This window comes from Gallus gallus, chromosome 3 (genome assembly GCF_016699485.2).
Source record: "Gallus gallus isolate bGalGal1 chromosome 3, bGalGal1.mat.broiler.GRCg7b, whole genome shotgun sequence".
Classification (NCBI taxonomy): domain Eukaryota; kingdom Metazoa; phylum Chordata; class Aves; order Galliformes; family Phasianidae; genus Gallus; species Gallus gallus.
The window spans coordinates 92,671,786-92,686,648 of record NC_052534.1 but is presented as its reverse complement, the minus strand read 5'-3'; the positions used below and the strand labels follow the sequence as shown (position 1 = coordinate 92,686,648).

Below are 14,863 nucleotides of genomic sequence, written 5' to 3'. Positions count from 1 at the left end.
AGGAATTAATTCACTACTTCCCATCAGCAGGCAGATATTCTGCCACTTCCAGGAAAGCAGAGCTCATCACACATAATAGTTACTTGTGAAGACAATGCCATAATGCCAGAACACACCTCTTTCTTCTCTTCTTCCCAATTTCATTGCTGTGTATGATGTCATATGATATGGAATATAACTTTGGCCAGTTTGGGTCAGGTGTGCTGGTTCTGTCCCCTTACAGCCACTTGCACACCCCTAGCTCCTCACAGGCAGGATAGTGTGAGAAGCAGAAAAGTCCTTGGTACTGTGAAATAACTGCTCAACAACTAAAACATCAGTGTATTATCGCCACTAATGTGTTTTTTGTTACACATCCAAAACATAGTAGTGTATGGGCTAGCTACTATGAAGAAAATTAGTACATTCTTAAAGAACTGAAATGGAATTTACTTGTGTGTAAGTAAAATATCAAGATGTTTGAGACAAAAAAAAATCATACCTGTGCTTTTTATCCCCCACCATTGGTATTATGTCTTCAATTTTCTAGAAATCTGGAGCTACTCTCAGTTTCACTAGGATCTCAGTTGAAGCTTTATTTAACTGTACACCTCGGTGATGTTTGTTTGTTGTACAGCAGTCCACTTCTGGTGTAATGCTGACTTATCCCTTTTTCTGATCTTACCATCCATTTGTCCTGTCCTTGTTTGGTTATTCTCAACAAGCAACTACCTTTACATGTAAGTGCAGTCAAGAATCATAGAATCATAGAATGGTTTTGGTTGGAAGGGACCTTTAAGATCATTTAGTTCCAACCCCCTGCTATAGGCAGGGACACCTCCCTCTAGACCAGGTTGCTCAAAGCGCCATCCAACCTTGCCCTGAATGCTTCCAGGGAGGGAACATCTATAACCTCTCTGGGCAACCTGTTCCAGTGTCTTACCACTCTCACAGTAAAGAATTTCTTCCTCATACCTAGTGCAAATCTACCCTCTTCCATTTCCCTCATTCTGTCACTACCTGCCCTTATAAAAAGTCCCTCCACAGCTGTCCTGTAGGCCTCCTTCAGGTACTGCAAGGTAAAAAGGAAGTGTTAGGGTGTCCTTGCAGAGTGGAAACTTATTATCAGAATTCTAATTTATTTTTTTAATGATTTAAAGTATTTACTGATACCTTAATTAACAACAGAGCTAGGCAAAGAGGATGAATATTGATATCTTTGTCTCATGCATTTCTGAAAAATGTAGCCAAGTTAAATATGCTTTAGTAGAACTCAATCTGCTAATTCAGACTACTAACTTAGTCACTGCTTCATTAAAATTATAAGTGCCTGGAAAGTGAACTAATCCAGTTATAATACAATATGCAACTAGTGGGGAGACAAGTTTGCCTGCAGAGGAGGTTGATGGCATGGTCTGACTTCAACATTTTCCTTTGTGTTTAGTTTGGTATCTTTGGGAGTATAGAATGCTCTCTTAAATTAATCGAAGCTTCAGGAAAAGCCAGGAGATTCTGCTATTTCATGACTTCTTCTAAAAACAAGAACATAAGCTAAAGGTAATCATAGTAGTACAGTGGTGCGTGTGTTAAAACTGTGTGCATAAGGGGCAGGGAGGTCAAAAGAAGAAACCTGGCTGTAGTCAGTGGTTTGGGCACTATCACTGAAAGAAGCCCTTTTAGTCAAAGCTCTCCTCCATCTGTGATATTAGATGACTAATGAGGAGTAAAACCTTGGATGTAGGCACACAGTGTCAGTTTCTGCTGCTTGTGATTACACTTTGTTTTGATATTTTGTGGTTTTAGGTAGGTGCAATTCTAGCATCCAATTCTGTGTAGAGTTGGAATAGCTATATTTTTGGGGCTATTTTGAGAGACAATTTCATTTTGAGGAGTTCCCTGGTTGGTCAGCTATTAAAGCTTTTGGAGAGGAAAAGGCTGAGCATCAAGATACAAGTAAAGTGACATAATTGATGCAATGCATATACTGTTGTTATCTTTAATTCCTTTCCCCACATAGGTGTTTTTTTTCGCAAAAGAAACAACCTCCTTCTCCTTAATCTTCCTCAGGACTCCCATTGTCACTTTAAGAGGCGGGTTTTTTTGTGGTCATGCCTTGAGTCTGGAGTAGAGCTTGGAATACTGTGTCATCCTACTACTTAGGCAATAGTAAAAAGATATTAGGTCATGCTCTTCCTTGATACTTCCAGGGTTGTTTTATTATATATCTTCTCAGTAACAAGTCTGGATGTTGAACACTGATTTTTCTTCCAAGAAAATAAATTTAATTTTTAAACATTTTTCTGGGAAAATTGCCTTTTCTAAATGGCTGCACTTGATAGTAGTAGCTCAGGCTTTTTAGAGAAAAATTCTAAGTAATTACATATTGTACTTAAATTTTTTTTTAGTGGGAAGCTGGGTCTGTACCTAAGTAAATGCTTTTACTCAAAGATATCTTTCTCACAAACTTGTTCCATATTGCAGAGGTATTATCAGGAGGCAGAAACATGTGTGTAATGTTTTTCAGTTCTAGTGTTTATGAAATCATGAGTCCTGAAGGAGTATGGAATTGTTTAGTAAGTTTCAAAAGTTTCAATCAGATTGAATATATATTTAGTCTTATTTGTGATATGCATTAAGGATGTGACTTTTAAAGAGCAGACTGATGTAAAAAATTACATAAAAATAGTGAGCATTTCCCATATCTATTTTTATTTTTATAACAAATCTGCTGAGATTGCATTTGACATCAAACTATTTTGTATGATGCAGTTAAAAGTTAAATGTTTTGACAACATAAGAGACAAGCAATAGTTGAGTCTACATCCACAAGTGTAGAAATATACATTGTATGAAGTCCATATCCTAAGCAAGGCCATTTTTACGGGAACTACTTTTCTTATGCTTCAACAGAAAACTAACACACAAATACAGTTTTTTGTTTGTTTGTTTGTTTTTTAAGAAGCAGTTAAAGAAGAGCAATTTTCTGAGCTCAGTACACTATATTCACTAAGAGAAGCATAGCCTGTAAGGGTTAATTGTTTTGATGCACGTCAATTAATGAATTAATGTTTGGACACATTAACTAAAGTGGGTGGAAGCTCAAAGAGGAATCATGTAAATTTGAAGTGGAGGAGTATTTACAAAGTAACTACTTTTAAAATACAAATTTTGAAGAAGAGCATTATAAAGTTGGACTGCTGTTCCTTGGTTTATATCTTTACAAGATGTATCTGACTTTTTATGTTAGTGTTTGTACAAAAAGAATTTGTATGGAAGAATAAAATCATGAAATAACTACTGGTAAGTCTTTTTAATTTCTCTTCTTTTTAGACTAACACACTCTTTCAGTGCCGGGCAATGATGATAAACTTCATCTCTACTACTGTTTTCTGTCACAGCTTTGGATTAAAGATTTATTTTCAAAGATCTATCACAATTAATAAGCTTTTTGATGTTCACAGTTTATCAGGATGTCCCAGAGCTACTTCAGCAATGAAGAAAGCAAAGCTGTCTGGAGAACAAATGCTAACAATAAAGCAGCGGGCCAGTAATGGTAAATTTTTAATCATTACCTTTTAATACAATGTTTCATTGGTAGCTGAAGTTGTCACTGTGGGCTGTTTTTTCTGTGTGTGGAAACCTTCGTATAAACTGTGAATTCAAGGTCAATAGAATTTAACCTGGGCTTTATGTTGTGGAAATCTGAGCCAACAGTGGAATGAGTCAGACTGGCCTGTTACACTCAAAAAACTCTAAAATGTTTCAAAGTATAGGATACCATTGTAATTTTCTGGTTCTCTGATTCCTATCTCATTCACTCAAGTAGATGGGTGACCTTAGGTTGTTGCAGGACTTAAAGGAGGAAAAATTTATTTCCAGAGGTGTCAAGTCCTTATGAGGTCTTGAGTCCTTGAATTCATTTGGAGTTGGGGTTCTGTAACCTCTTTTGTGCCATTTCATCTTCAATGATCTTCAGTCTTTCCTGGGAAGTTTGAGTTGCAGGAAAGATGATGCAAGTACCTTGGATGAAAGTGAAGATGTTACCCTAGTACCTGAAGTGCAAATAAAGCAAACTGTAGGGGCTTCAGATTAAATAGGTAGTGCATAAATGTCTTGTCTGGGGGGTACCTAAGTCCTAATTTTTCTTGGAGAACTTGAAGTAGTCACTTCATCTGTTACTGTCCATGCCTAATATGCTGCCTTCTTAAATGCTGGCATAAAAAGTGTTTTAGAGCCAAAAAGCATTTATAGAAAAAAGCTTTCTGAAGAGCTATTGCAATACACATTGCCAGCACAGCTAGAGAACATGTTGGTTCAGTTGCTAGTATTTGGGGAGTTAAAGATCTGGGTGTAATTTTCTCTACAACCTGCCATATCCAGGAAGAATGCTTTCAGGAATGGGATACAGACATTTGGGTTGCTTATGGGGACACACAGCATCCTTCCTGTTGCAATGAGGCATAGTGGGAAAAGATATGTATGAGCAAGCCAATGGGAAGACAAACTCTTTAGCTTTTGGACTTAAGACTTACTTCAGCAAAACCAGCTATATTTCTTCCTAGGACTGTTATATGCTTTGCTATGATAATTAAATGAATAAATAAAACCTACAGAGTTTATTCATCTCTGAATCCTTAGAGATATAGGTGCCAGTTCTTTAAATATTTAAGCCATAAAAACTAAAAAATCATTTCCATTTTCCAAATTGCCCTGATATCATTATATAACACTCTTCTGAACCATACAAATATTAAAAGCAACAGCAGAATCACAATATATCCTAATACATCAACAAAATTTTACTATGTTGGAAATGATTTTGACAACATTGTGCTATGAAAAAATTATCATTTTAAGGTATTTTCTTTTCCTTCAGAAGATCTATAAATTAACATAGACCTTCAAATAACTTACATAAGACTGGAGCAGAATTTGTTGTTACAGGTGCCTTTCTATTGATGCAGTGTTAAAATCAGTATGTTTAAAAAGAAAGTTGTGACTTACTGATTCTCCAGGCATTTTCATAACACACACACTGGAAAATTATTGCTGATTTAAAAGCTGTGGAAAATACACTTAACTTTTTAACTTCAGAACACAAGTTTGAAGAGCATTTCCTTCTTCTATATTTTTTTTCTCTAATACTTTTACTTGAAGTAAATTGTATTTCAAATATGGAAGTAATTAATTTGCTGAACTCTGATTTAAAGCTTTGGTATTTTAATACATCTTTTATTTTTATATTGCATAGGTATAGAAAATGATGAAGAAATTAAACAGTTAGATGAAGAAATCAAAGAACTAAATGAATCCAACTCCCAGATGGAAGCTGACATGATTAAACTCAGAACTCAGGTAACAGTTTTATGAAGCCCTAAATTCAACTGCTTTTTCTACGTGACTGATTAAAAGAAATATGGGAAATATATTGTAGTCTTTCATATTCCTCACATACTAATATGTGAGCCATTTATAAAATCAGAAAACAATATTCAGAATGCAATTTCCACATCAATTACAACCATTAAAAAAAGAGCCCTAGCTAATTATACTTTCAAAAACAATGACAAAAGCACAACCTGTCTGCTTTGTCCTGATAAAACTATATATACGTTTCTAATAGTAGTTAAATTATTAGGTTAGATCATAGTCATTAGCATAAGTCACAAGGTGAAGGAGCCCAAATGAATAATGTGGCTTTTTTCAGGTTTGTTTTACAAAGGAAATTTAGATATGGAAAGGAGTACCTATTACACTTCATCATGTAGAGCAGCTCTTGGCAGAAAGAGTGTTTCACAGATCCAGCTCAATTCCTTTTAGGTTCCCTATAAATCTGTTGAAAACATGGGAAAACTATTGTTAAAAGCTCATTTTATTCTCATTTTTCACCAGTCCTAATGCTGGATGGAAAAGGCAAAGGAAGGAAATAAATTGAATTCCTTCCCTGACATTTTTCACGGTCCACCATAGCTTCTGGTGCTGTTTTATTCACATGATTTGAGTACAGACAGCAACAGTGATCTTTACTACAGTTCCCAGTGCTTTTCAGCCTTTAGTCCCATAATGGTAATCATTAAATGCCCACCAATCCTAATGGAAGTAGATATGACTGCTCCTTGCTACTTAGTTGCCTACTGCTTGCAGAGAAGTATGCAGTGTCCATTGCCCTTCTCTTGTATACTCAAAAGTAGAGAAAGGATGTGGCCTTTCAGAGTGTGACTTCCAAATTATAGCAGAATTGATATTGAAACCTCATTTCAGTTTTATTCAGGGTTCTCTATCATTATTTGAACTTTATAGGAATTTACAGATGTTTTACAGTTTTCTGATGTGATCAAGTGTAGCATTAGGGAAATTATGACAAAATGCAAGAATGTAAAGCAAGAAGACTACTCAGTGGCAGGAAATCTATAAATACAACATTGGCAGAATTTGTTAGTGAGTTTTGAAACTAGAAGGTTCTAAGCTGCCTTTTCTTTTCTTTTGCTTATATGAGGCTTCAGTTATGAATTATGACACTCTCCTGAAGACAAGCAATCTACATTTCCAACACAGTTGCATCACAGTCACTGTCAACCTATTAAGATCGTATCCAAGACAACAGTTCCCTCTTTTTACAACAGTAAAATTGTATTAAGCATGGCAAAATGTTTACCGATAAATCTTTATAAAATCATCTAGATATCAATAAAACTTCACAGAAGTATACACAATGAGAAAATAGTGTTAATTTTGTGAACACCATAACTAGCAAAAGTCATGTTTCTTATGGTCTTGAATCCTGTATGACTTTAAGCACCAGTGAAAGTTTTTCCTACAACAAGGACTTCTCTTCCACACAGAATCTTTCGTATTTAAAACAAATGGTGGGAAGTTGTACTACAGACTTTATCTCATTTGGGACACGAATAACACTCTCTTATACCGGCTGCATTTTTGCATAAGACTTGGAAGAAAGCATTTTTAATTTAAGATCTTCTAGTAAATATGTTTGATTTTGACATGCAGCTCCAAAAGTATGAGAGGAGTAGAAATACATAAGATAGGGAAAGAAAAATCTGCAAGTAATTAATTTTCAAATAGTCAACATCTCACATGACACAGCCCAAGGGGAAAAAATCTATTTAGGTGGCAATGCTCAATTATAATTTTTAATATATTTTATAGGTATTTAAATTATTGTGGGACAGCAGCACCATGCCATCCATACTTAACTGAGCTTTCATTGACATCAGGCTCTTTATATTGGTCTCTACTATAAAATTAGTTTTGGGGGTAAATATTGGAGCATGGCTGACTCTAACAAGCACCTACAAAAAATGTTTTGTATTTGCATGGAGTTACTCTCTAATATGCACAAGTTGAAAGCAAAACAAAAGAGGAAGATATGTTCCCAGTTCCAAAAGTGAATAAAGGTATTTTGACTGATGTAGTGTGTTGTAGAAGTAGCTCATAATCAATTAATTGTGACAGATCAAGCTCCTGCAATATTGACAGCGTGAATTAATTGCTATATATACAAGTGTAATCAAAATCAGATCTACTTAAAGATTGTTTTATGTGATGCCATATCACTAATCAAAATTAAGTCTATAAACTAACGGGCTGTATTTCCATAAGCAGACTTATCCTGTGGGTTAGGAATAAAACAACATCCTGATTGTGCCAGCCACTGCCTAAAATTTAGTGACTCTGGTCAAGTTAATATTTACATAAGAATCTTTTCCCTTTCTGATGGCTGTTACTGCACAAATACTTCAGCTCAGTATTTACAGAAACACAGAATCACAGAAGGGTAATCATAGGGGTTGGAAGGGACCTCTAGAGATTATCTAGTCCTACCCCCCTGCTAACGCAGGTTCGCAAGAGTAGGTTTAAAGTTGATTCATTCCATTATACCGAAGTAGAAATAAATTAAGCTCATTCTGATAATTTAAAACCTTGTGTTCTTTAGCATTTTTCCACTCCTCTGGCTTCTTTTTCCACCCTCTATTTTAACCTACACAGACAAACACACACTGTACAGTTTGTAATAACTGTTAACAGTTGTTGTCCAACGTGGAAAGTTAGGACAGGTCTGCATAGAGAAGCGTAAATAGGTACGACTGGGCTCTGAGTGTGCTCCTGATGGATTGGACATGAGCCAGTGCTCATCTGAAATCCTTACAACTTTGTTAGTACTGTGCTTTGCATGAGCTTGGGTAAGTTGCCTGCACAATGTTTTTTAATTTGAGTGCAACACAAGACTGGAGCTATCTTGTGTCTGGTCACCTGGGGACACTAGCAGCACACTCTACTGCAATACTGTACATTGTTCAGCTTTCAAAAGCAGACCTCTGAATTTGCATAGAAAAAAAAATTATAATTACAAAAAACTGACAACACTGACAAGGAGCTGTGCGTGCTTAACTAGCAATATATGTATTGCAAAAAATATTAGAAATGTACCACTGACAGCTAGGCTTCTAGGAGTGGAACTGTTAAACCACATGGGTGAATTTGCAGAACTAAGGTTCTTCTTAATGCCTTCAATGCAAAAAGAAAATCTCAAAAACAGTAAAACTAAATCCAACTTCATTAATTATTGCCAATATTAAAAAAAACAAGCCATTAACTTGCAGTTGTAAAAAGATACCTTTAACAATGATAAGAATTATAGGCTCAGGCAAAACTCTTTTTAGTTTCATTTTTCTCCTTTCTCTGGTATTTCTGTTATTACTCCCTTTGAAGAGCACATGCTTTATAACAGCTTGCCTTATATTACATTGTACACAAATTTGTCCATTTTAGATTACCACAATGGAGAGCAACCTGAAGACGATAGAAGAGGAGAACAAAGTAATTGAACAGCAAAATGAGTCTCTTCTTCATGAATTGGCCAATTTAAGCCAGTCTTTAATTCATAGTCTAGCTAATATCCAGCTGCCACATATGGTAAGTGATTGAGAGCACAAGTTAAGGAATTTGGCGATCTTCAGTTCACTTCATACAATAGATGTCTTTTTTATGTTTACGTTTCATCAACCAGTTGGATATTTGTGGTAACAGCACTGAAACCATAAAGATACATTTAACTGCTAACAAAGACATGGAGGGCCTGTTCCGGTGTATCCTGTAAAAAAATTAAGTAAGAACTAAGTAGGCATTTTAAATATTATAAAAAATGGTGGCAGTTATGCCTTGATAATATGTTATGCTTAAATGAATATACAAATAAGAAAATAAAAGTTGTATATGAACTACTATTTAATATCTCGTAGGAACCAATCAATGAACAAAATTTTGATGCTTACGTGACCACTTTGACGGACATGTATACAAATCAAGATCGTTATCAGAGTCCAGAAAATAAAGCCCTACTGGAAAATATAAAGCAGGCTGTGAGAGGAATTCAGGTCTGAACAGCTGCTATAGTGGTGAAAGTCTTGCTTAAAAAAAGGATGCCTCTTGTTTTTTGCTGCTGTAATTTACCAGAAAGTGTTATATATTTATTTCTGTTTGAAACAGTGTTATGCTTACAAGACTTCATAATGATTTTATGTCTTGCTTTAAAGATAGTAACTGCAGAATAGTTTTTTGAATACATTCACATTTTGTACGTTTTCATATAAGCTGACATAGTGTGATATGCCATGTAATGTTTATAGCTGCTAATGTATGCACATTTTTGGGGTATATATATTTCTGAAGAGGTAAGCTGATCAAAATAAATAGAGTGTAAATTCTTTTTAATGCTTTAGTGATTAAATGTTTTAGTATTTTGAACTGAAATGGACAAAAAAAAAAAACAGCTTTGAATGACAATGTTGCAGTCTGCAGCCACTTTTTAAACACTATCATTTTGCCTCATGTTGGAGGATTTTATGGGATTTAAGAAATACATTTTGTGTGCATATTGTTTCATAGCAAGAATTGGTTGCAAAAATGCTTTATTTTTGAACAATGCTTGAAAATATTATGTGACTTTTGTTTTTGGAGGATGGTGTGTGGTGGGGGCAATAAAATGAGGTTTTTTGAATTCCAAGAAAATGGCATGGATTAGATGTAAGATACAAAATGGGTAATTTATTGTAAGACAACATCAAGCCATGGAAACTTGACAGAAGATTCAAAGCAGCTTAAACAGCACTTTTTAATTAACTTCTAAGCATTACATGGTATGAATATGGGAACTTCCATTATGAAAAGAACTATATCAGAGGTGGACAACGTGAAGATTTCAGCTTTTATTTTCAAATAAACTTTGGAGCCAACATTCTCTTACCTCTGCTGGACTGCTAGTGCCCCTCTGAATTATCTGTTATAGCAATGTAGTTCATCTTTCAGAAATTCTGTATTTCCAATTCAAGATGGAGGACAATATTTTAAAATTAATATTGCCTTTTCACATCTTTAGTTTTGGGATAAACACAAATGATCTGCTTCTGTTAGTGTTACTGAACTGCATTCGCTGCTCTCTGTAGTGGGAATGCAGTTCAGTAAAGACTTTTCCTTTTGTTCGGCCAAGCATTTGATCCCATTTTTAATATTTTAACATTTATGTTTTGCTTTTAGTTGGAGAACAATTGTTACTGCAGCATTCACATATGCTTTGTATTCGTTCTACTATTACCTATTGCAAAAATGAATGCAATCAAATTTTTAATGTAACTAAATATACTTCAGCACTTTTTTTTGCTTTAAACTGGATCATTTTAAGATAAAACTTATTTGTATCTTCAAGATTTGATTGTTTTCTTCAAAATGACTGCACTATATGTATGCATAAGACCACTTTTTATTACGACATTTTTCTTTTTTTAAGTAGTAAATTTGGTGATGTGTTGTGTTTTACGGATGTTGAATTTATTTAAATTTGATAGCATATCTTTTTCCTTCCATGTCTTGATGTTATGCAGAAAGTACAAAAGTACTTTAAAATTTTGTTATGAAAAAGATGGATTTTGTAAAAAATAAAATATTTTTAGCAGAACAGGACTTACAGGGTCATTGTCCCCACAATGTGCCAGTTGACTATTTGCACTTACCTTGCCCTATATATCCATACGGAGGTGTGCAATTTCTTGTGTCATTAGCCTTGTGACACTAAACTAGAACAAATTATAGTGGAAGCCATTATGGCCAATCCAGTAATATTGCTAAGGGAGACTACAGGGATCTCACAACAAATATTCTGATACAATACTCAACCTCGGTATATATATATATGTATAAATATATGTATATCCCAGCGGCACTTTATACTATTCACTGTACAAAAGCTTACAGTTTTCCACGAGGACTTTAATAACTAGCTGGGAAAAGATTATGTAATTACTTTGGGGCTCTGCAGTATCTTATCTGTACAGTGCCCTTTTTCTGTTGTGCTATTAGTTGTAGCTGCCATGCTCAGAATTGCCTTTTTGAGAGCTGAAGCAAGGTGCTTGTTGTTCACCTTCTGCCATATATATTGTACTTTTGCCCTAGCCTCCTTTTAGGGCTTTCATTGTTCATAATGGCATATGCATTTTTCCACTGCATTGTGTCTGCAGCTTCTTTGCCAGTATAGTAATGCTTTCAGTAGAGTAATAGATAGTATCAGTTTTGGATTCTTATTGTTATCACCTATGTACAATGGAAAGGGATTTTAAGCACAAATCTGCTGCTCATCTAATGTTGGTACATAATATCAAATCAAAAGTTATCTGTGACTATTATATAGGGATCACAAAAGTGTCACATATTAGAATGCTGACCTTTCATATGAAATTATTGTGAGTCATCAGAGTTTATTTATTATAACTTATTGTTCATATTCATTTCTAAGTTAATTTAAGTAATCATTTATTAAGACAGAATTTTGTATAAACTATTTATTGTGCTCTCTGTGGAACTGAAGTTTGATTTATTTTTGTACTACACGGCATGGATTTGTTGACATTTTAATTTTGCTATAAATGTGTGGAATCACAAGTTGCTGTGAGACTTCATTTTTAAATTGTGAACTTTGTACAAATTTTGTCATGCTGGATGTTAACACATCTTACTCTAAATAAATAAAAAAATGTGTTGCCACATTTGTAGCACAGTGGTTCTATGATCAGTTTCAGTATTTCACTTTATTTAGCACATGGCATCTAGAGAGATATCCTGAGAGACAGTATTTATCAAGTAGCCATGGTCTCTGATTCCTCAAATTCTTCAGGCAGGATATATGACTACCTCTTTGAATTATGTACTTCCTGCTCAACAGAAATTTGTAAAACTAAGGAGAAGTTTATTCTAACATTTCAGAACATCCTAGACAGAAATTTCACAGTGTTTCCCTGGCCTGATAAGTGCAATACAAGGATTGTACGTTTAAAATGAAGTACACTGATAATTAGGTCCTCAGACTCAAAAATGATGAATTGAACATGAACCTCAGTTGGAATGATTTTCAATTTCTTTTGACCTGCAGTAAGACTTTTCAAACCAGAGCTTTTATAGCCTGTCCACAGAAGAGGCAAAGGACAACGATCAGTTGATGCTTTTGGTAGGCACTGCTTGTGGCAGGAAGAGTGATCTTCAGTAACCGCTGTCATGTTCAGTATTAACTGTGATCTGAACCACAACATAACCTATGTTATGACTGCAAAGTGCTAAAAACTGGTTTCAATTTCATTATCACTTTTAAACAATCTAATTAAAATATCTTCCTGGGAAACAAAAAAAAAAAAAAAAAAGCAATTACACAGGAGATTAGCAATTAATTGATTTATAAGCTTAATTATGACTTTACCATATGGTTGATTCCTGTATTGCATGCATATTATGTCCAGCATTATGCAGTGTTATCAATAATTAATTCTGCATGCCATTCTTAATTGAATTTCTTTGAGATCATCTTAAGTGACCAATACAGGAGCTGCCATGCAAATTCTTGGCTGTCTCTTTCTCCAGCAAATGCTGGTTGGCTGAGGGAATGGAGTGAATACAAAGGGTCCAGGACAATTTGCACAATAGAATGCAAAATAAAAAAGGAAGATAAAATCATGTCTGCCAACTGAGGACATCACAGCAAGAAGGAGTATGATTCTGTGTGTGAACTTCTTACACACAGTGCAATATATTTATATTTTTGTATATGTAAGGCAACTTTTTAGAAAAGCTCATGTTATTTTTTAGCATCACATAAAAATTCATTATTAATCATGATCTCCAAGATCTCTTCTGTTTCTCATTGTTCTTACTATAGGATGAAGTAATAGGAAGTTTTTCACATTAGATCTTGATTTTGTCTTCTTGTGAGACTTTTTCTGAAAGAAACAACAAGATGGAAAAGTTAGAAAAAAGAAGGAGAGACTACAATAGGTGAACAGGTGGAAGAAGTGAACATCTTTTAGAGGACAACTGTAATCTTTTTCTAATGATCTCTATCAAACAGTAATTCAAAACATGTGGCCTAAACGTGTGTAGAAGACTAATGCTCTACTTCATGTATCCAACAGGTAGGTTGTTCTGTTGGTATCAGAACTATGCTAAAGAAAATTAGTAGAACAGGCCATGGGATAAAGAAAGCTAAAGAAAATTGAGAAAAACTGAACGGGAAGAAACTTCTAGATGCACAAAGGAACTTTTACATATCATTCAAACACATTGCATGCTTTTTATCACCAGAGATGATAAAAACATTTAATTACATTATCTCATCAAATTAAATAATAACAAATGGAACAAAATTGGAAGACAATTCTCAAAATTTTGGAGACCCAGAATAGATAAAATTCAGCTTTTAGAGAAAGATGGGTTTAGCAGAAATGCTAAGTCACAGGATGAACCAGTGATGGAGCACCTGGTGGGAAGGCAGGGCCAACCCAGAGGAGCACAGGTGCATGCAGTGCACCTGAGTGACCAGAAGAGGGTGGATCCTGGCTCCACCCCTTCCCAGACCTTATTTAAGGGCTGGCAATGGAGTTAAGGTTATCTTGCTGGAGCTCCCTGCCTACCTGAGGCCTTCTGTAGGTAAGCAGATTCTTTGTTTCTGTATTTATGACTGCTGCATTTGAGCATGTTCTTCCTTGCTACAGCCTAAGACTTTGTGACTGTGCTGTTATTGCTATGCTTTCCATTGCATTACAGCATTACAATGGGCAAGAGGTCAAATATGTTAGCACTCCAGACCTGCGTCTAGTGCCCCTGTTCTTGTGGAATGAAATTATTCACATGAAGTCCAAAGCTCGAGGACAAAAGGCTTAAATATGGCACTGTTCTTTCATGGGAAGAAGACAAACCATTATATATCAACTATAAAGATATACTTAGCTATTCTTTTAAGCCTGAAATTTTGTTACCTCACCTCCAGTAAAATGGATCACAGTGACCAGATAGCAAGAATGCCCAGTGAGACCTAACTCATTATATCGGGGGGCATGTACAATGGGGCATGATGTTCTCTACATTAGTAGTCAATTGATCAGTGGTAGCTGAAGTAGTTAATATCCACTTCCAGTTTCTGTTTCCTTCAATTATTGGCAGTTCTACTGATATTTTCCAGTGGACATAAACCAATTAATCTACTCTCACAAGACTATCTTCCTATTGTTGTGATCAGCAGGCCCTTCTTTGTGCCTGTGGACATAATCCTCCTTGAACTTTCTTTTACTTAATCCTTCTCGGCCCTACTGTGCCCAGTATACCAAGCAATGCTTTCATACATAACACTAAATACCCCTGTTGCTACTGCCCCCTAATCCCTCCCCGTGTTGTTACATCCTCACACTTTATTTTCTGTTTTTCTTGCCTGCTCAATAATGACTCTTAAATCTGTGTTCAACTGTTACATTTTAATCAGGTTTCAGAATATAGCAAACATTTCCTATTTGCCTAAGCAATGTACAGCTATCTCCTTTTTATTTAATCCTTC

At 35.1% G+C, this 14,863-nt stretch overlaps 1 protein-coding gene across 1 annotated transcript in view; it reads left to right on the top strand.

The window, feature by feature from the left end:
* Nucleotides 1–12,035, top strand: part of MYT1L (myelin transcription factor 1 like) — a 300,887-nt gene extending 288,852 nt beyond the window's left edge. Inside the window, 4 exon segments of the mRNA XM_046939137.1 lie at nt 3,441–3,532; nt 5,231–5,334; nt 8,770–8,913; nt 9,240–12,035. Of these exon segments, the coding sequence (XP_046795093.1) occupies nt 3,441–3,532; nt 5,231–5,334; nt 8,770–8,913; nt 9,240–9,380 (481 nt within the window). The 3' untranslated portion in view covers nt 9,381–12,035.
* The last annotated feature ends 2,828 nt before the right edge of the window (nt 12,036–14,863 follow it).